This window comes from Anastrepha obliqua, chromosome 2 (genome assembly GCF_027943255.1).
Source record: "Anastrepha obliqua isolate idAnaObli1 chromosome 2, idAnaObli1_1.0, whole genome shotgun sequence".
Classification (NCBI taxonomy): Eukaryota; Metazoa; Arthropoda; class Insecta; order Diptera; family Tephritidae; genus Anastrepha; species Anastrepha obliqua.
The window spans coordinates 22,142,841-22,164,088 of NC_072893.1; the positions used below are offsets into that span (position 1 = coordinate 22,142,841).

Sequence of the window (21,248 nt, forward strand, 5' to 3'; positions counted from 1 at the left end):
ACACATTTTTAAGATTGTCGTGAAATAAAAAAAATTACTATGGTGTTATTCAGAAAAAAATTTAACATAGCTGTAAAATATTAAAAAAATACTCTCACTTTATTCAGGAAAATGTCATTTATACCGTGAGCTGTGGTAATTACATACATACATTTATGCTAACTGAAAAGTGGCACCATTGTGTTAAGTAAACAAGCAGCAACAAATAAATACAGTAACAAAAAGCACAAATTATTTCTGCATTGTCACTAAGAGCATCGTTAAATAAAAAAAATTGCGGATTAGTGCTGCGTTCGTGAATAAATAACCTATAAATAACAACACTTCAAACAAAAAAAAAAAGCAAAACATTTCATTATTGCTCTCTCTGTTTTACACAATTATTCGCTAGATATATTCTCTATTGACCACCTTTTTGATTTACTCTCCGCTCTCAAAATTACCAAACAGGTGGAGAACATACTCACCTCATGCGGTGGTTTTTGATTAAAGAGAGCAAGTATTTGCAAAATACGCGCTCTTCGTTGAGCTAAAAAGCCACACCTTTCGTAGTAAGTGAAAGGAGCTTAAAGACGCGTAGCTGGCACCGGAGGGCGGCATTCTGTATAGCTTTCTGCTGCTACGTATGTATGTATGTACTCCCAGAAAACATTTTGTTCAGTTGGCTATTGAATTTGTCGTGGGAAATGGGTAGAACGTTCTTATTTGCTGTAGGCAAAAGCAAATTAGAATGTCGCTAACAAAAAATGCAAAATGGTGGTTGGTATTTCATATTTTGACAATCCACGCACTGATCTACGTAAGGGTATAGTAAACACAAAAACAAAAAAAACATGAAATAATGTTTGCTCTTCTATTTATTTAATTTTTTATGCATAATGGTAGGTCAAGAGTAAATGCAAACTCAATTCTCAATTCAACACTTTGTATGGGTTTAATATACCGTTGGGATCCAACAACTTCTTCACATCGCGCATCATTGCAATCGCTTCAGGTGATTTACTGTATTTCAAGTAGTTCTTCTTAAGAAAACCTATGCCATGTTCAGCATTTACGCTGCCTTTTAGCTTGTGCGTGTATTCATAGATGAACGGCTCGATTTTGCGATGAAGTTCGTCTGTATATTCGGTGCATGTAACCTGCAAATGTAAATTGGAGTCGCCTGAAAAGAAAAATATTGAAATAAAAAAAAAAACAATTATATTAAAAATGTGAAAGCGTAAATATGAAATAAAATACTTGAAAAAAATATATATATATATAAAAAATATATAAAAATATATATAAAAAAATTGGTAAAAAAAATATATATAAGTTTGTCAAAAAAGTCTTGCGGTATTTTTATTGAATTTTCAATTGTTCATAAAATTGGTTATAATAATGCGATTTAAGTCAAATATACGCCATTTTGTTCGATGACGAGTTCCCAACGAGATGCCAACTTCATAATGCCCCTCTTATAGAAGCTCGCTTCCCTATTGTCAAAAAACTCGGAGAGCCAATTTTCACAGGACTCTCTTGTGGACAACTTCCGACTACCAAGCTCGTTCGCCATGGACAGAAATAGGTGGTAATCACTTGCGAGATCCGGACTTTATGGTGGATGCCAAAGAACCTCCCATCCGAGCTCCCGGATCTTCTGGCGCGTCACCAAAGATGTGTGTGGCCTGGCGTTGTCCTGATGGAAGACAATTCGGCCTCTGTTGATCAAAGATGACCACTTCTGCATGAGTGCTGCATTCAAGCGGTCCAGTTGTTGGCATTACAGGTCCGAATTGAGCGTTTGGCCATAGGGGAGCAGCTCATAGTGGATGATTCTCTGCCAATCCCACCAAACACACAGAAGAACCTTCCTGGCCGTCAATCCAGGCTTGGCCACCGTCTGGGCAGCTTCACCGCTTATCGACCACGACCGTTTGCGCTTCACGTTGTCGTAAGTGACCCACTTTTCATCGCCAGTCACCATCCGCTTCAAAAACGGGTCGATTTTGTTGAGATTCAGAAGCAATTCGCATGCATCCATACGGGCAAAAATGTTTTTTTGCGTCAAGTCGTGTGGCACCCATACATAGAGCTTCTTTTTGAATCCAAGCTTCTTCAAATGGTTTATAACGGTTTGATGACTCATGCCCAGCTCTTGGCCGATGCTACGGCTGCTACTATGCCGGTCTCTTTCGATCAATTCAGCAATTTTATCGCAATTTTCGACGACAGGCCTTCCGGACCGTGGCGCATCTTCGATCACCTCTGCACCAGAACGAAAACGTTGAAACCATCGTTGTGCGGTGGAAATGGAAACTGTATCGGGTCCATAAACTGCACAAATTTTATTGGCAGCATGAGATGCATTTTTGCCTTTATCGTAGTAGTACTGTAAAATATGCCGTATTTTCTCTTTATTTTGCTCCATGTTTGCGACGCTATAACTCACAAACGACTAAAAGCAAACAACAATTAATCAAAGACGTGTTAGCACGTGAAAAGAGCTTTCCAAAAAGCTCTAGCGTGAACCGATGCGACGAATACAACTAGAACTACGCGCTTGCAAAGACAAGCTTGGGGAAATACCGCAAGACTTTTTGGCCAACCTTATATAAGAAATTTATAAAAAAAATATATCAAAAATATATTAAAAAATATATAAAATATTTATAAAAAAATATAAAAATATTTAAAAAAGATATCCAAAAATATATATAAAAATTATATAACAAAATATATAAAAAATATTTAAAAAAATATATAAAAATTTATTTAAAAAATGTATAAAAAAATATAACAAAAATATATTAAAAAATATATAAAAAAATATATAACAATACATAAACAAATATATATAAACAAATATGTAAAAAAATATATAAAAAATATTTAAAAAATGTATAAAAAAATATATAAAGAAAAAATGTAAAAAATATATGAAAAAATATTTAAAAAATATATAAAAAAATATATAAAAAATATACAAAAAACATAATATATAAAAAATATATAAAACAAAAATATATAAAAAAAATATGCAAAAAATATATAAAAAAATATTTAAAAAATATATAAAAAAAATGTATAAAAATATATCAAAAAATATTTAAAAAAATATATATATATAACAAAATCTACAATCTACAATCTGAAACAGACAAAAACCCTTATAAGTCTTTCGAAACACGAACTAAGGCATATAATATCTCTTATCACCCGCCACTGCCTTTTGGGCACTCACGCACGTCGGCTCGGGGTTCCTCAAAACGGCCTGTGCAGATATTGCGAGGACGAAGATGAGGAAGTATCGAGCAGACATTTGCTGTGCAGTTGTCCCGGTCCAGCCAGAAATCGACTCGCTCTTCTAGGCTCTCCAACAATTGACAATCTTTCAATACTCTCGGACCTGAAAATCGAATCTCTCATCAAATTCTCGAAACGAATTAATATCTTTGACCAAAATCTACAATAAAAATCTCAGTTAGGTGGGGAAATCATTAAACATAATGAGCTCTAGGGCAACACAACGGATCCAACTTACGGTCTATGTGGCACTCCGATGCGGGGTCACCCTTAAACCAACCAACCATATAACAAAATATATAAAAAATATTTTAAAAAAATATATAAAAATTTATATAAAAAATGTATAAAAAAATATAAAAATATATAAAAAATGTATAAAACATATATAAAAATATATAAAAACAAAATATAAAAAAAATAAATTAAAAAATATATAAAAAAATATATAAAAATGTATAAAAAAATATATAAAGAATGTATAAAAAAATATAATAAAAAATATAAAAAGAAATCTAAACAAATATATAAAAAATGTATAAAAAATATATAAAAATATATAAAAAAGTATATAAAAAAAGTAATATATATAAAAAATGTCTACAAAAATATATATAAAAAAATATAAAAAATATATACAAAAATATATAAAAAATATATAAAAAAATATATAAAAAGTATAAAAAAATATATGAAAAAGTATAAAAAAAATATTTAAAAATATATATATTATAAAAAATATAATAAGCAAATCCGCTACCTAAATGCCCAAATCCTGTTACTCGCGTTGCTAGCGGTCCAACCTGCTCCCTCAACACGTCTACGATGCTATAGAAATCGCGCAGCGGTAACGAAAGATCGTAGTAAAAGCAATAGCCATCTTTTCCCAAAGCCATTGGCGCCAATTCGCGCAGCTTCCAAATTTCTTGCATTTGACGTGCGCCCTTTGCTATAGTGCCATCAATGATTTCGCCCTTTTCCATACCAATTTCCACAAACTTATTTAGTTTCTCCAAATCGTGTGTCACATTGCTGCCAGAAGTCTCGAGCAGCATATAAAATGGATAACCTGATATAGGTGGACTGTAATTGGAAGGTAAAATGCTAAGAAAATTACAAAAAAAGCAAAAGCTCTTATGACCTACTTCAACTCAAAGTGATCCAAATCAGCCTGCAAGGTTGGTGCATCAATCATTTCACAAGCGGACAGAATTTCGCCCAAATTACGTTTAGCGCTCTGGAAGGTCTTGAGCACAGCATCGAAATTGGGCAAACCTTAAAAATATGTTGCGTTAAGTAAGACGCTTTCGTGATTATAAAGAGTACAAAATAGTAATTGTTTTTTTTTTACCCAAAAATGCCAAATTCTGCGCTTGTGGTTGTGGCGCACACAGCAGCGAAACTTTGGTGACCACACCCAGCGTACCCTCGGCGCCAATGAAGAGATGTTTCAAATGATAGCCGGTATTGTCTTTTTTGAAGTCTGACATCAAATCCAAAATTTCACCATTCGCTAACACCTATATTTGGTACAGTTATCGATCAGTTATTAGAATCTAGCCGGTTTGCCGATTATGCCACACTCACCACTTCCAAACCCAGCACACTGCCATGTAGATTGCCATAACGCACCACGCGCAATCCACCTGCATTGGTGGAAACATTACCACCAATGTGACAGCTGGACTTGGCGCCCAAATCCAGTGGCACTACTAAATCCAATTCACACGCCTTATTATCCAAATTCTCCAAAATACAACCAGCCTCACAGGCAGTTATGCCGGTGATGTCATCGATGTGTATGATTTTGTTCATGCGTGCCAGAGATAGCACAACTTCGTCGAAAACCGGCACTGAACTGCCTACCACACCAGTATTGCCACCTTGCGGGCAAACCGCCAATTTGCGCTCATTGCAATACTTTAAAATGGCAGCTACTTCCTGTGTGGAGGCGGGCTTTAACACCAATTTGCTGTTGCCTATGGTTGAAAAAGTGCGAATTTTAAAATAAAATAATGGCCTTTCACACGATCACATTTGGCCTACCCCGTACGGTGTTCCAAAAGTCCACATTATAGGCTTGCAAGTCTTCGCGCAAGGCGTTACGGTTGCCTACGATGGATTCAAAGACGGCAATGTCCTTGTCTTCTAGTTCAGTGAACGGACTGCGTTTCACATTGTGTCGCACCTGAAAAGAAAAATGGAGAAGAATAAAGTATAAATAAAATCACTGTATTCGAATTTTTATTCTTAGTTGAGGCCATATACATATGTACATACATTAAGGTGCCTTATCAAAAATCTTTTCTCTGAAAGTCTTTCTGACTCCCTAATTACTGTAGTATATTTCAAGCTGAAATCTATGCCATAATAAAAGTAGCTGAACTGGCTGTGGACTTAGCCCCTTTTAATACTCGGACAAACATTTTCGTTGATAGCCAAAGCAATTATGGCTCCTTGGACTAACTCGGAATGTGTTCAACAATGCAGATCCAAAGTAGAAGAACTCTGCAGGTCACTATTCACTGAATACCAGAACACAAAGGAATAGCAGGAAATGGGAGAGCCGATGATGTCGCTAAGGCAGGTATTTGCTTGCCAAGATTGTACTCGTCAGAAATATACCCAACACTCTCCTTTCTGAAAACGGAACTAAATTAGGAACTAGCGTTGGAAACGCAGTCGATATGGCAACACGCAACCTGCAAAGGACTTGGACGACGAAAACTATAAACTTGATTTTATCACTCTTCAGAAAAACCTAGTAAATATTGGTTGGAGTACTGACGGGACGGGACACTGGGGTCTCCGAATGCTAGGGGTACTTTGAAACACCTACTTTGTCACTGTCCTGCTCTATGTAGGACTGGCCAAATGTGCCTAGAATCAGCATATTTTTCATCCTTGAAGGATATTGTTGACAAAAAACTGAACGACTTGCTAAAACTCGCGAAGGCGCGCATTAAGAATTACATAAAATAATAAAGGGTGGCTAAGTTTCAAGGGCCGGTGTTGATTTTGAATAAAATACAATTTTTTTAGAAAATTATTGTCATTTCTCTTTGTTATGATAATATTGGTATGACTCAATTACGTGTGGAACAAAATATTGGCCAAATGACCGCTGCGGCCTCGGCGGTACACCTCCATCCGATGGTCCAAATTTTCGATAACGCTGAGGCATAATTGAGGTTCTATGCCGTTAATGTGCCGAATTATCTCATCCTTTAGCTCTTGAACTGTTGCTGGCTAATCGACGTACACCTTTTCTTTCAAATAACCCCAAAGAAAGAAGTCCAACGGTGTCAAATCACATGATCTTGGCGGCCAATTGGCATCGCCGCGACGTGAGATTATTCGGCCATCAAATTTTTCGCGCAAAAGAGCCATTGTTTCGTTAGCTGTGTGACAAGTGGCACCGTCCTGTTGAAACCACATATCGTCCACATCCATATCTTCCAATTCGGGCCATAAAAAGTTCGTTATTATCTCACGATAGCGAACACTATTCACAGTAACTGCCTGACCGGCCTCATTTTGGAAAAAATACGGCCCAATGATGCCGCCGGCCCATAAACCGCACCAAACAGTCACTCTTTGTGGGTGCATTGGTTTTTCGGCAATCACTCTTGGATTATCATTCGCCCAAATGCGGCAATTCTGCTTATTGACGAATCCACTGAGGTGAAAATGTGCCTCATCGCTGAAGTTGATTTTCTTCGAAAATTGGTCATTCACTGTTGCCATTTCCTGCCACCATTCTGACCATTGACGACGCTTGAAATGGTCAAGAGGCTTTAGTTCTTGAGCCAATTGCACCTTGTAAGCGTGTAAATGCAAGTCGTTATGCATTACGTTCATCAACGACGAGCGTGAGAGGTGCAATTGTTGGGCACGACGACGAGTTGAGGTGGACGGCTCTTCAACCCAACTATCGCGAACAGCAGCAATATTTTCTGCAGTACGAGCTGTACGAGCATGCACTGGTGTTTTCACATCTCCTACATACCCGGTTTGCTCAAACTTTTGCACAATTTTTTCGATTGTACACACATTTGGACGATTAAATTGACCGAAAAAATCACGAAGTGCGCGATATGCATTTTGATTTGAACGCCCGTTTTCATAATACACCTGAATAACTTTAACGCGTTGCTCGATTGTGTATCTTTCCATGGTTCAAATTGAGTTAGTCGGAAATTGAAAAATGTCAAATGAAATGCAGAAAAAAACTTGACGTTTAGGTGTGGTTCACATTCAACATCGGCCCTTGAAATTTAACCACTCTTTATATAAGGAATTAGATTGGTCAAAAGGTCTGGTTTATTTTAAAAAAGAGGTTGTCTGTAAAGTCGGTTTACTGACGATAGTTTAACGTGATAACGTTATAAGAAAATACTGATTGAATGGTTGCATTTTTCAAAAGAAAATTTTAATTTTATATTTTATGATATTTTTATGATAGATATTTTGTATGGATATAGAGAATAACATAACATAACATAATATAACATAACATAACATAACATAACATAACATAACATAACATAACATAATATAACATAACATAACATAACATAACATAACATAACATAACATAACATAACATGCTGTTCAAGCAAGGTAACGACGCATGAGCAAGATAACGACGCATTTTTTGGTGCGTGCAGCCGGCTGCATAGAATTATAAGACGTTATCACGTCAAAAAATAATAATCACATTAAAACAACAGGTATTATTAACAAACTTGGTTTTATTTTAAATTCTTCAAGTAAATCAAATGAATAATAATCAATAAGAAGGCATATATTTCCAGACCCTAGTCATCAATAGGTATGAAAATTACCCCGTATTAAAGCACTTATCAACAGCTTTCATTTGATACCCATATTGTACATACACAACCAAAGGTTACCCGGGTCCACGTTTTGACCTATATCTCGAGACCCCAGTCACGGAGCGGCATGAAAAATACTCTGTACTAAAGCATTCACCAACAGCTTCAATTTGATATCCATATTGTACAAACACATTCTAGGGTCCACGTTTTGGTCTCAATCTCGAGACCCTAGTCACGGAGCGGCATGAAAAATACTCGGGACTAAAGCATTCACCAACAGCTTCCATTTGATACCCATATTGTACATACACATCCGAAGGTTACCCGGGTCCACGTTTTGACCTATATCTCGAGCCCTATTTCCAAAATAAAATATAATCCATGTTACTCGTGGATGATGTAGCTTTCGAATGGTGAAAGAATTTTGAAAATCGGTCCAGTAGTTTTTGAGCCTATTCATTACAAACAAACAAAGTTTTCCTCTTTATAATATTAGTATAGACAACATATCTTATAAGGTATATGGTAAATATTACCATACATTTTTTCCTTCATATATAATAAAAAAATTAATAATAATAACATTAAAACAACAGGTATTATTAACAAACTTGGTTTTATTTTAAATTCTTCAAGTAAATCAAATTAATAATAATCAATAAGAAGGCATATGCAAATACAAATACGTGAATTTATATATGTACATATGTACATATGCGCATATACATACATATATACGCTCACTTAAGTAGGGGAGAGCAAGATGTCGAACGTTGCCGTTCGTTTGCTTTGTTTGCTTTGTCGTTCGTTCCGCGCTTTCGCTTGCAGTTCATTCAAGGTAACGGCAATGAGCAAGGTAACGACATATGAGCAAGGTAACGGCAATGAGCAAGGTAACGACACATTTTTTCGTGCGTGCAGCCTGTTAAATCGAATTATAAGACGTTATCACGTCAAAAATATGACTTAGAATCAAGCATATGGATAATGAGAGCTAGAGGTAACATGGTAATTGTAAATACCAACAAAATTGGACACAGAAAATAACCCTTACTCAATGTGTATGTTTAGGCGAGCTCGAAAACATAGCACATTTCTTGGTGCGCTGCCCAATATTAAGAGAATATAGTAAAATCTTTTTCGGAAAATTTACCTTAAATGATTCACAACTGTAGAAAATGATCATTGGGATAAACTTTTGCGTTTTATTAAATATAGCTTTAGATACAGAGATTACTTAGTAAAAGAGTTTTGCACGAAAGATAAATCGACAGGCGGCTCATGCTATTGTGGTGAAATTATTGTAATTTTTTTTTTCTTAGTACGCGAATAAGTATATTAATTAACAAAATGTTGTACATTTTGCTTTTATTTGCGATAAATACCACAACTAGATGTAATACTGCGACTGAATTATGTGAGCATACCTATGAAATGAGACTTTCAGCTATTAGTCCATAGATGTCGCTAGGAGTATTTTTAAACCTTTCCAAATGTCTTGTTTTTTTCGTCTCTCATCTGTCAACAATATTCAGTTCAGTGTTTGTTACGTTTCATACAACAATCCATTTTTGTCGCTCTTAACAATGTCGAATTTCGTGCCTTCAAACTACGATTTGCGGACATCCTTGATTTTCTGTTATCAATTGAAGAAAAACGCTTCTCAAGCTCATCAAATGCTTATAGAACCTTATGGTGGGCATGCTCTAAGTAGAGCACAGTGCTTCAGGTGGTTTGAAAAATTCCGAAGTGGTGATTTTAGCGTGGAGAACGAGGACCTTGGCCGGCTACCGAAAAAGTTTGAGGACGCCGAATTGAAAGCATTGTTGGATGAAGATGATGGTCAAATGCAAGAAATGATGGCAGAGCAGTTGGGAGTGACCCAAAAAACCATTTCCAAACGTTTGAAAGACATGGGCATGATTTTGAAGGTCGGAAGATGGGTGCCGCATGAACTGACTGAAAGGCAGCAAGAGAACTTGTGAAATGCTGCTCTCCCGGCTCAAAGGGAAGTCTTTTTTGCATCGAATCGTTGCGGGTGATGAAAAATGGGTGTATTTTTCCAATCCCAAGCGTAAACGATCGTATGGTCCGCCCGGCCACAAGCCAAAAACAACGGCCAAACCAAATCGTTTCGGCCGCAAGGCAATGCTGTGTGTTTTCTGGGATCAGCGTGATATGATTTGGTACGAGCTATTAAAACCAGGTGAAACAGTTGACGGTGCACGCTACCAATGACAATTGGCCGATTTGAACAACGCTATACACCGAAAACGCCCAGAATATGCCGATCGGCGTCACAAAGTATTTTTTCTTAATGACAATGCACCGCCATATCGAACAAGAGCGACTCGGGAATTGGTGAAGACGTACGATTGGGAACCGCTGGTGCATGCGGCTTACTCACCAGACTTGGCGCCTTCCGATTATCATTTGTTTGCATCGATGGGCCACGCACTTTCCGAGCAGCGCTTCAATTCTCACGAAGAAGCCAAAAAATGGCTCGATGATTGGTTTGCGGCCAAAGACGGTAAATTTTTTTGGCGCGGCATTCACAAATTGTCTGAGAGATAGGAAAAATGTGTCGCTAGCGGTCGATGGCTATTATTTTGAATATTAAATTTGTAATCATTTTTTGTTAATAAACGTTTGAAATTGAAAAAAAGTCTCATTTCATAGGTATCTAGCGTAATTTTTTGAAATTTCTACAGTTGCCTAACCTCTTAAGGGGTTATATACCTTGTGTTTTTCAAAAAAATCAAAATAAATTTTATTTCTTTATCGTAAAGTACAATCCCTTGAGAGCATTTTCCAAAAATTTCATAGAGATCTGAGCAATAGATCGAAAGTTACAGCGTTTTAAATTGTGCGTCGTCACGTCCTGAGCGTACGGCCTCATGCGGCGCTTGAAACTTTAAACGCGATTATCTCAAAAACGTGTTTTTCCAAAAATGCTTTTGCGGTGGACGCGATTGCAAAAAAAGTATTCAACCGATTTTTATAATTTTTTTTTTTAAATTGTTCGTAATTGATGTCGCCTCTTAGTGAACGATCAACTTTTTATGTATAAATTTTTATTTTGCAGATATGAATTTTTTAATGCCAATTTTAGGACTGTAGAAGTGGAGTTTTTTAAAAACATGTTCCTATTTTCACAAAAATCAAAATATTTAATATATTGATCGTTCACTAAGAAGATATAACCCTATACTAATGAAATTTTTTCGATTTTTTGATTTCAGTTGACTTGGTGGACTTGAATCGCGTCCACCGCAAGCCTCTTCCAAAAAAAGGGTCTTGGGGGGAAACGCCATAACTCCGCCATTTTTAAATATTTTTACACAAACAAAGCCTTTTTTTTCTTTAAACATTGTAATATCCAATAATAAAAACTTTTATACAATAAAATTATTGCTACATATTTTAAAAAAAAAACCCAACTTTCGCTAATTTCACCGGACCACAAGGTATATAACCCCTTAAGAAAACCGCTAGTAATCAAAGAAGAAATCGAATGGAGCGAACAAAGAGATGCCTAAGAAATATGGTACACCCAGCTGGTACGATTTTCATGATTAAAAAAAAAGAAGAATTTTTAAGACATCTCCGTAATTTGAATTTGATTTTTCGAGTTTTGGCTTTTAGATTTGAATGCTTTTATTGGTAACAACTTTTTTCGAGAAATTTTTCAAGTTTTTCTACTTACCTGCGTTAATTCCGGAATTCCAGCGTTCGAATACGCTCTTCTTATTGCTTTTGCTATGCAAAATTGTAATTTTCCTATCCTTCCAAGAGACATTGCTTCAGGCTAAAATATGAGATATTAAATAAATATACTTAGTCCTAAGTTCTGTTATAAGTTAAGTCCGTTATAGATATGAAATTATATTTTTTTTTTAATGAAGTTAGTTTTATTTAATCCTGTAAATATTAAGAAGCAAAAAAATTTTAATTTTCTGTCTCAAAGAAACATGCTAGCTAATTTTATTTTAATATCTCAAATTTTTTATATTTTTTTGTGTTAAAAAGATTCGTCACAAAACCCCATTTAAATTTTACTTCGGTTGCGACGAACCCACTTCATTAACGCCAATTTAAATATTCTGGTATGGTTTAAATATATACTATTTTTTTATTTAAAAAATAATGAACTCAATATTTTCAACAGAAGTATGGCGATGAATATTCGTCTAACCTGAAGTGCGGCTTTTTTTGCGCGTTAGTGTACCTACGAGACATTAAACTACATTACAGCGAATGCGAATATATATGTATGCAAGTGAATGTTTATATTATATATAATATGTATATCCAAAAATGGTGGAAAAAATGAAAGGCGCACGCCAGCTGAAAGCGGTTGGCATTGTTTTGTGCGCGCCATACTTGCACTCATATTTGCCGGCCAGTTTCAATTACAGGCCTCTAGCCAAGCTACACACTTATGCATGTACATATGTGTGTATGTATGCAGGCGCACCAGATGTTTTGCCGTCGGCAAATCGCGCTTCTTCCAGCGAGGGCTGACAACGAATGCGTGCAAAGTAAATATTTTGCAGTAATTAAAATAAATAGAATTATTTTGAAACAAAAAATACAAAATATTGTGAAATAAAAAAATATTTAAATTGTCAAAATTACATAAAAAAATTTAAAATAGAAAAAAATACAATTTGAAATTTATAGCAGCTGTGCTCAGTGGATGATTCAATTATTATATTATATTATATATATTTCAGCCTGAAAATTCAGCAATAATACTTTTTAATGGCTAAAATCTTTATTTAAAAGATATATTTTTTTTTTTTCATTTCTATATTTCAAAAAAAAAAAAAAGGAAAAAAATAATGATTCAATTGCCAATTTTAGCCTCAAAATTCAGCATAAGAGAATTTACTAATTTTTTGTTTTACTAAAATCTTTATTTAAGGTACCTTTCTGGTCTAGAATTTCGAAAAAATCGATTTTTTTTTCATGTTAAATTTTTATATTGAAATTGTAGTTGTTGTTTAGACGTTGTAGTTTAGACGTTACAGTCCTTTAAAAAGAGTCCGGTTTGGAGTACGACGCCCAGGTATAAGCGTGTTAACCGTGGTTTTCTTGAAACCATTTTTTCCGAGTTGGCGTTGGTAATTTCTCAAAAAGTACTGAACCGATTGATTTGAATTTTTAATATGTTATTGAGTCGCGGATAGCAGAATTATAATTTTATAATATAATCAATTTTTCTAGTTTTTTTAAGAGCGAGAACGTGAAAAATTCCCTTTTTTTTTGTTTTTTAAATAAACAGATAAAATATCTAGAAAATTTTTTTTGTTTTTGTAAATCATATGTAAAACATATCTCCTGATGAATAATCGACCGATTTTGTGTTTTTTTTTTCAGACCTACCTAAGCAGCCCGATCAGTTGCGCCAGTGGCATTTGTTACGTCAGGGGAAGCAATTTTTTTTTATTATTGTCATTGAAAAAAATATTTTTTTTTTTTGTAAATAAAGAATTGATCTAATGAATAAAAACGATTTTCAATTGACACCGATTGTTTTTCTTCAATTTTCAATGCTTTCAATTTTCACGTCTCTAGACCAGAAAGGTGCCTTAAAAGATATATTTTATCTATTTCATTATTAAATTTCAAATAAAAAAAAATCAATTATCAATTTCAGCCTGAAAATTCTCCATAATAGAATTTACTATTTTTTTTTTTACTAAAATCTTTATTTAAAAGATATATTTTATTTCATTCCTATATTTCAAAAAACAAAAAAAAAGCAAAAAAAAGGGATGATTCCATTATCAATTTCAGCCTCAAATTCAGCATAAGAGAATTTACTAATTTTTTTTACTAAAACATGTATTTAATAAATATTAACGTTCATATTAAAAAATGAAAGCCCTTTCAGTCTTTCTTACTCTGCCATATTTTTGGAAATTATATTTTTGTAAAACTCCATTTTAAGTTAATTTCAAAATTACAGCCTTTTATCTGGTATTTTTGTGTACATTTTTTAGAAGATTTATGGAAAACTTATTAATATTAAAATCTTATATTACTAATTGTATTTTTATTGGTTGCTTATATTTTAGTTGCCAAATGTTGCTTGATTTTCTATGCATTTTTGTCTAGTTTGTAAAGTAATTTGTACTGTAGATTATTAAAAAAAAAAACACAAATAAATAAAAAAATTAAAAAAAAAATTATTTTGGGAAATTGTTGTAAGTTTTCGACTGCATTTTCAGATTCCGCCAGCCTTATTTTGACTTTCAGCTTTTATATTTCGCACTTTGTATCTTTGGATGTTTATGGAAAGCTCCTCCGGTTTCATTTCTATAGGTTCTGCGTTTTTTGAAACGACGCACATAAGCAAATACGAAAGGCTGTGTTTAGTTATAAATATCTCAAACTATTACTAGAAAATATAAATGCAAAAACGCTAAAACAATGGAACAATATCAAGACACACACAGCACAAACTGAAGGCGAAGCTCAGCCACAAATCTAGGAAAGAATAAAAATGGGAAATACAAAATCGAAGCGTACAACCAAATCGGCCGAAGCAACAATTTTCATTGAAGTCTTGAGTCAGCAGGTATAATTATTTATTAATTAATTATCCAATTATTTTTTCGAATAATTTTTTTTTTAATGGAAAAAAAACGATGTTGAGTGTTTTAAATCTTTATGTTGACCTTTATTAAAATTAATTTTCTCGAGTAGCGATGGGGAGTCAAGAGCCCCACTTATCAAATCGAAAACGAAATTGAGGCAAAGAATAGTCTTTCTAATATCCAGTGTTTGTTTAGATGAATGAGCAAGCGACGACTTTTATATAATGGAATTGGATCAGTGAAATGCAAAGAGCCCAAAGCATAACGCATAAAGAATTTCTGGACACGTTCAAGTTACTAATATGACAAGCATAAGATGGTCTCCAAATAAGGAGCCTCTAGCTTCGAATGCACCAGAAAGGTATACTCGTATAACTGCTTTAGAGTAGATATATGAATCAACAAAGTCCGAACTAAAACGTCGAATAAAAGCCAGTGCAGAATATGAACTTTGCAGTGGTGTAATTTAAAAGTTTTCGAAAAGAGAATTTAGAGTCAAATATTATTATTATTTATTAAAACATAGTATAAAATACAATGCTTAATGTCTAAAAATAGGGTACAAGCAGCTTAGGCCATCGACTCTAGTCAAATACTAAATTATATTCAAATAAAAACATTTTGACGTGATAACGTCTTATAATTCGATTTAACAGGCTGCACGCACGAAAAAATGTGTCGTTACCTTGCTCATTAGTGTTACCTTGCTCATTGCCGTTACCTTGCTCATATGTCGTTACCTTGCTCATTGCCGTTACCTTGCTCATATGTCGTTACCTTGCTCATTGCCGTTACCTTGAATGAACTGCAAGCGAAAGCGCGGAACGAACGACAAAGCAAACGAACGGCAACGTTCGACATCTTGCTCTCTCCTACTTAAGTGAGCGTATATGTGTATGTATATGCGCATATGTACATATATAAATTCACTTATTTGTATTTGCATATGCCTTCTTATTGATTATTATTAATTTGATTTACTTGAAGAATTTAAAATAAAACCAAGTTTGTTAATAATACCTGTTGTTTTAATGGTATTATTATTTTTTGACGTGATAACGTCTTATAATTCTATGTAGCCAGCTGCACGCACCAAAAAATGCGTCGTTATATTGCTCATGCGTCGTTACCTTGCTTGAACAGCATGTTATGTTATGTTATGATATGTTATGATATGTTATGTTATGTTATGTTATGTTATGTTATGTTATGTTATGTTATGTTATGTTATGTTATGTTATGTTATGTTATGTTATGTTATGTTATGTTATGTTATGCTATGTTATGTTATGTTATGTTATGTATGTTATGTTATGTTATGTTATGTTATGTTATATTATGTTATGTTATGTTATGTTATGTTAAAGTATATTATGTTATGTTAATGTTGACTCATTCTCTATATCCATACAAAATATCTATCAAACAAATAAAATTAAAATTTTCTTTTGAAAAATGCAACCATTCAATTAGTATTTTCTTATGACGTTATCACGTTAAACTATCGTCAGTAAACCGACTTTACAGACAACCTCTTTCTTGTGGGAAGCCTTTCCCATTTATTTCTTTTCTTTTTACTTTTCCGTTAATTTGATTATTTTTTCTTAATTATAAATATCTTTTGCTTAAATATCTGCACACAGTATGACAAACATATTTATTAACATGTCACGCATGCATATAAAAGCAAAAATTATCTCGAGGCTCATAAACCATTTGGCAACTTTTCAACTCTTTTGAATTCAGGTTGCATTATAAAACAAATAAACGTACTAATCTAGTTTTATCTACTAGCAGGTGCTAAACATGCGCATGCATGCCGGAATTAACATGGACAACTTAATATGTATAGTGACTAACAAAAGTGTTCATGAATATTCACACTTTCTTTCTTTTTTTTTTTGTTTTGAAACAATAGTAGTAATAATAAATACAATGATCCCAAAAACAAAAAAAATTATTTGTAACATATGGGCTGACAAAGTCCCGGGCCTAGCACATAGATGGCACTAGTTTTATTGCATTCACCTCTTTTTCAGTTAGTTGTAATCTTAAGGGGACAGATACCTGTAAAATTTCGAAAAAAAATTTATTTTTTTCATAAAATGTTAAAATAATCCTTTAAGAATATGTCAAACAATTTTTAGAACGTAAATTTAAGTATTTCTTATATTATAGATCGTCAACCGTGACGACTCTATTCTTTGCGTTCGAGCGTTGGGAGAGGTATAGTTACGTTGCCGACTTTAGACGCCTTTTTCTCAAAACTATATTTTTCGAATTGGCGTACACGATAACTCGAAAGTTATTAACCGATCTCCCTGAAACTTTGCACACATATTTTTTATGATATTACTTTCTATGTGGTTCAAGTTTTCGAAAATTTTTCAAAAAAATTATTTTTTCGAAGCAAAAATAGTAGGAAAATTCGCCTCAAAATACATTTTGTTTAAGCATTTTATTCTGCGATTTTTTTTCATTTTTGTTTAATTCATATAGAAATTATGACATTAAAAACAAAAAAATTGTTGGTTTTTTGTATTCAGGTCACTGACGCCGATGCTACAATGCCCGTCGATTGAGAAGCCCCGCTGCGACCTTCCTGGAAGAATTGAGTGTACATCCGCCATTTTAAATGATTAAAAAAAAAAAAAAAATGTATATTATTTTAATGTATAAATAAACTGTATGCCAATTTTGAAAACAATATATTGACTTCTTCATTTTAAATAATTTTAATGAAAATCAGAGAAAATATGGCCGTTTAGGTAAGGTATCTGGTAAGGTAAGGACAGCTGTTGATGTTCTATTCATTAGTTCGTGCTAGTTATTGTGCTAAGATTGAGGATACTTTCGAATTTCGTGTTTTAATTTTACACTGCTTATTGATGGGGAAAAATACCGTTCAAGCGGTTGTTGTTCCATCAGGACAACAATAAAACAATGGTTTGCTGACTACAAACGATTTGATTTTTGACAAGTTTTTCTGCTGTTGGTTTTGGGTGTTTTCTTTTCCGAAAAAAGAATCTCAAATGGTTTTTTATGTACTTCAAACAAAAACAACAAAGTTCAGTGATCTATAAAACCGCATGCCTGAAATTTTTCTGAAATTCTGAGTTGAAAGTTTGAAAATTTGATGAAAATTTGCCGAATTCTTACAATTTTTATACAAAGTTTTAAGCATTGCTCTAAATGGTAGTACAACAACTATATTTTTTATGAAAAAAATAACTGAAATTACAAAATAAATGAATAAATAGTGAAAACTTAGCAATATGTGGTGTACACTTTATTTTTTTGCTGACTGTACACATCTTCATTTAAATAATGCAAACAAAAACTTGTGACCTTAGCAAATTTGTTGCCTCTCCACATTTTGAATTAAAAATAAATGCATTTATCTTAAACTATAATAGTTTTTATGATGCGTTTAGTGAGCTACTGTAGCCACTGATTGAGCGCCAGAGTACCATACAAGCTCTCTCTCCTCTCTCTCTCTCTTCTACGCTGAACAAAATTTTATTAGCTCATGCTGCATACACTCTAACAGTACATATGTGTGTGTGTCTATTGTTTACGTTGGAGATAAATGTTGTTATTGGAGATAAATGTTGCCAATGGGTGCAAATTAAATGACGATTATCAGATTTGTTTATTCGTTTTTCCTTTGTGATATCACGGGAGTATTTGTATATTCATATCAGATCAAAATTTTATCCATTTTGAATGTCAGTTGCAAGTGATACAGGGTAACCTGTCGGAGCTAGAAACGCAAGGGATCAGCATTTTTTTCTTTTTTTTGCTTTAGATTTCTGGACAGGTTAATATCAGGTCAGTCCATAAGTTCGTGCGTTTTTTAAAGGTGGTTTGAAAATTAATAATGTTTGCCTTGCGTTATGAGGTCTTGCGTTGTCGTGGTGAAACAAAACTTTGCGTCTATTCACTAAAGACGGTAGATTTTTGTTAAGTGCCTCATTCAGGTTTGATAGCTGATGGGAATAATAATCAGCAGTTGTCGTCTGGTTTGGTTCCAGAAGTTCATAATAAACAATACCGGCCATATCCCACCAAATAGACAGGAGAATCTTCTTGAGGTGAAGGCCGTCTCTAGGGGTCGGTTCTGGTGTTTCATCTTTATCTAACCATTCGCGTTTGCGAAAAGGATTACTGTAAAGGACTCATTTTTCATCACCAGTAACGATACGGTTCAAAAAACTTTCATTTTCAACCCGTTGCAGCAGCTGAGAACACACATTCACTCTCTGCTGAAGATTGGCGACGGAAAGTCTATGCGGAACCCTTTTTCTCAGTTTTGAAACCTTTTCCAACTGCACCAGGTACCTGTGAACTGTTCCATGCGATGAATTTAACCTCTGAGCTGTCAAATTTGGCTCAGCTTCCACGAGTTCAAGCAAGGCGTCGGAGTTAAAGACTTCAGGACGTCCAGCGCGCGGGGCATCCTCCATCCTTTGGAATTTTGGAAACCACTTTTGCGCAGTCCTTACACTCACGGCATCCTCTCCGTGAACAGTGTTTATTTCTGCAGCAGCAGTTGTTGCATTTTTACCACTTTTATACAAAAATACAAAATATGCCTCTTATACGCGTTCGAAGATTCCATTTTATTTTTCAACAACACGTGCTTCGATCCGCGATTAAAATCACTGGTTGAATGCACAATATATCAAAGAAAATATAAATAGTTCCGTTATATTCCGCGAATAATTTTTTGTATGCAAAAATCGTACAAAAGTGAAATTATGGGTAAAATACGCACGAACTTATGGACTGACCTGATATTAAACCGGATTTTGTTTTTAATTTTCCATATTCTTATATTAAATTTCAGCTGAAAAAGCAATGTCGGGCAAACTGGTACTTGGTTCATAATTATTTTATTGCAAAGCGCAATATTGGCATGATTTACGCTTCTTCTTTCGTCCGTAATAGTTTTTCAGCTTTTTTTTACGTTTCTGACTAAAAATTTTAAGCTTAGAAAAACTGTTAAAAAAAAAAAATAAAATTAAAGCTGAGCAAAATTTTGTTGCCGTTCTACTGTCTCTTATGAGCACCGACGTTTGGCATATTTTTGTTTGGGGCTCGAAACTGTCTGTCCTGTATGAACTGTTTTATAAGGCATGGAAAAGCGTGAGAGAAAACTAAAAATCGATAAAATATTTCGGCAAAAACTCAAATTTCGCACTGCTGATAATCGCATAGTCGATTAGATTTTATTTTATAGCTTTCACTTTAAAATTGCATTTTTTATCAATGCTCTTTTTTTTAGTTCACAATAAATATAAAAAAATTAATTCATTTACGCTACTTCTTTTTATCAGCTACTTGTCATGCACAACGGGCGTCCGCAGAACTTGTGAATTTATAACTAATTTATTATCACCCGCACAGTAAGAGATTAAAACAAAAATGAAACGCTAGTCGTCGTCAGTTGAGCGATTTTATTCAAAATTCACGGCAATGATAAGGCGATTGTCAAAGCGCTCACGTAGATAAGTGGGAGAGGAATGTTTTTAGAGCATTTACTGTTACGCCTGAAATTGATCGCGCTTATTTGGAAATATACCCATGCGCTTATTTGGAAATATACCCATATATGTGGCAATTTATACAAAAATATATTTTTTTTTCTTTTCCACTGCCAATTACAAGAAAAAAATATAACTTTGTTGTTATAACCGTTATTTATAACAGTATAACGGAATTAAAACAATGCGCATGAAACGCAAGATGATAAATAAAAACTTTTTCTCGTAGCGGTCACCGCTCAGCAGACAATGGAAAACCTCCGAGTGTATTTCTGCCATGAAAAAATTGCTCAAAAAAAAGTATCTGTCTTTGAGGGCGGCAGCGGACTGTGGGTCCCTCCATTTGTGGAAAAGCATCAAGACGCACGGCTTAGATAGGAGGAGGAGACCGGTCAAACACCCAAGAGGACCAATTATTATAGCGGGTGTTCTTTTAAGAACTTGAGAACTTAAAATGATAAAAAAACAGACATTTTGTTGGAATGAATTTGTATTTTTTATTATAATCTGGTAGATAATTCCATGACACTTATTTCTTGAATATGATATCCGGCATATGTCCGCCGTAGCTATGAGTTACCATCATGTTGACTACTTTTTCCAATAAATCTAGCCTTATGGAAACTTACGTCCTTAAACTTTTTTTTTTCAAAGTAAATTTCCAAAATGCAATTTTCAATTTCGAAAATTTAATTTTTAATTTCGAAAATGTAATTTTCAATTTCGAAATTGTAATTTTCAATTTCGAAAATGTAATTTTCAATATATCAAATGTAATTTTCAATTTCGAAAATGTAATTTTCAATTTCGGAAATGTAATTTTCAATAATTCGAAAATGCAATTTTTAAAAATTGGAAAATGTAATTTTCCATTTCGAAAATGTAATTTTCAATTTCGAAAATGTAATTTTCAATTTCGAAAATGTAATTTCTAATTTCGAAAATATAATTTTCAATTTCGAAATTGATGT

General features: G+C 33.8%; 1 protein-coding gene across 2 annotated transcripts; it reads right to left on the reverse strand.

Annotated features, from left to right (window-relative positions):
- Window positions 1–887: 887 nt before the first annotated feature.
- Window positions 888–20,146, reverse strand: LOC129239352 (D-2-hydroxyglutarate dehydrogenase, mitochondrial-like). Of its 2 annotated transcripts, none has more exons than XM_054874799.1 (8): window positions 20,058–20,146; window positions 11,833–11,934; window positions 5,332–5,473; window positions 4,873–5,264; window positions 4,637–4,805; window positions 4,431–4,560; window positions 4,046–4,368; window positions 888–1,162 (listed from the first exon to the last, which is right to left on the reverse strand). In XM_054874799.1, exons 2-8 carry the CDS (start codon window positions 11,923–11,925, stop codon window positions 912–914), a joined length of 1,500 nt encoding a protein of 499 aa, XP_054730774.1. In that variant the 5' UTR covers window positions 11,926–11,934; window positions 20,058–20,146; the 3' UTR covers window positions 888–911. The 2 variants fall into 2 exon arrangements, with proteins under 2 accessions (XP_054730774.1, XP_054730775.1); XM_054874800.1 differs by having other exon boundaries at window positions 20,053–20,146.
- Between the last annotated feature and the right edge of the window lie 1,102 nt (window positions 20,147–21,248).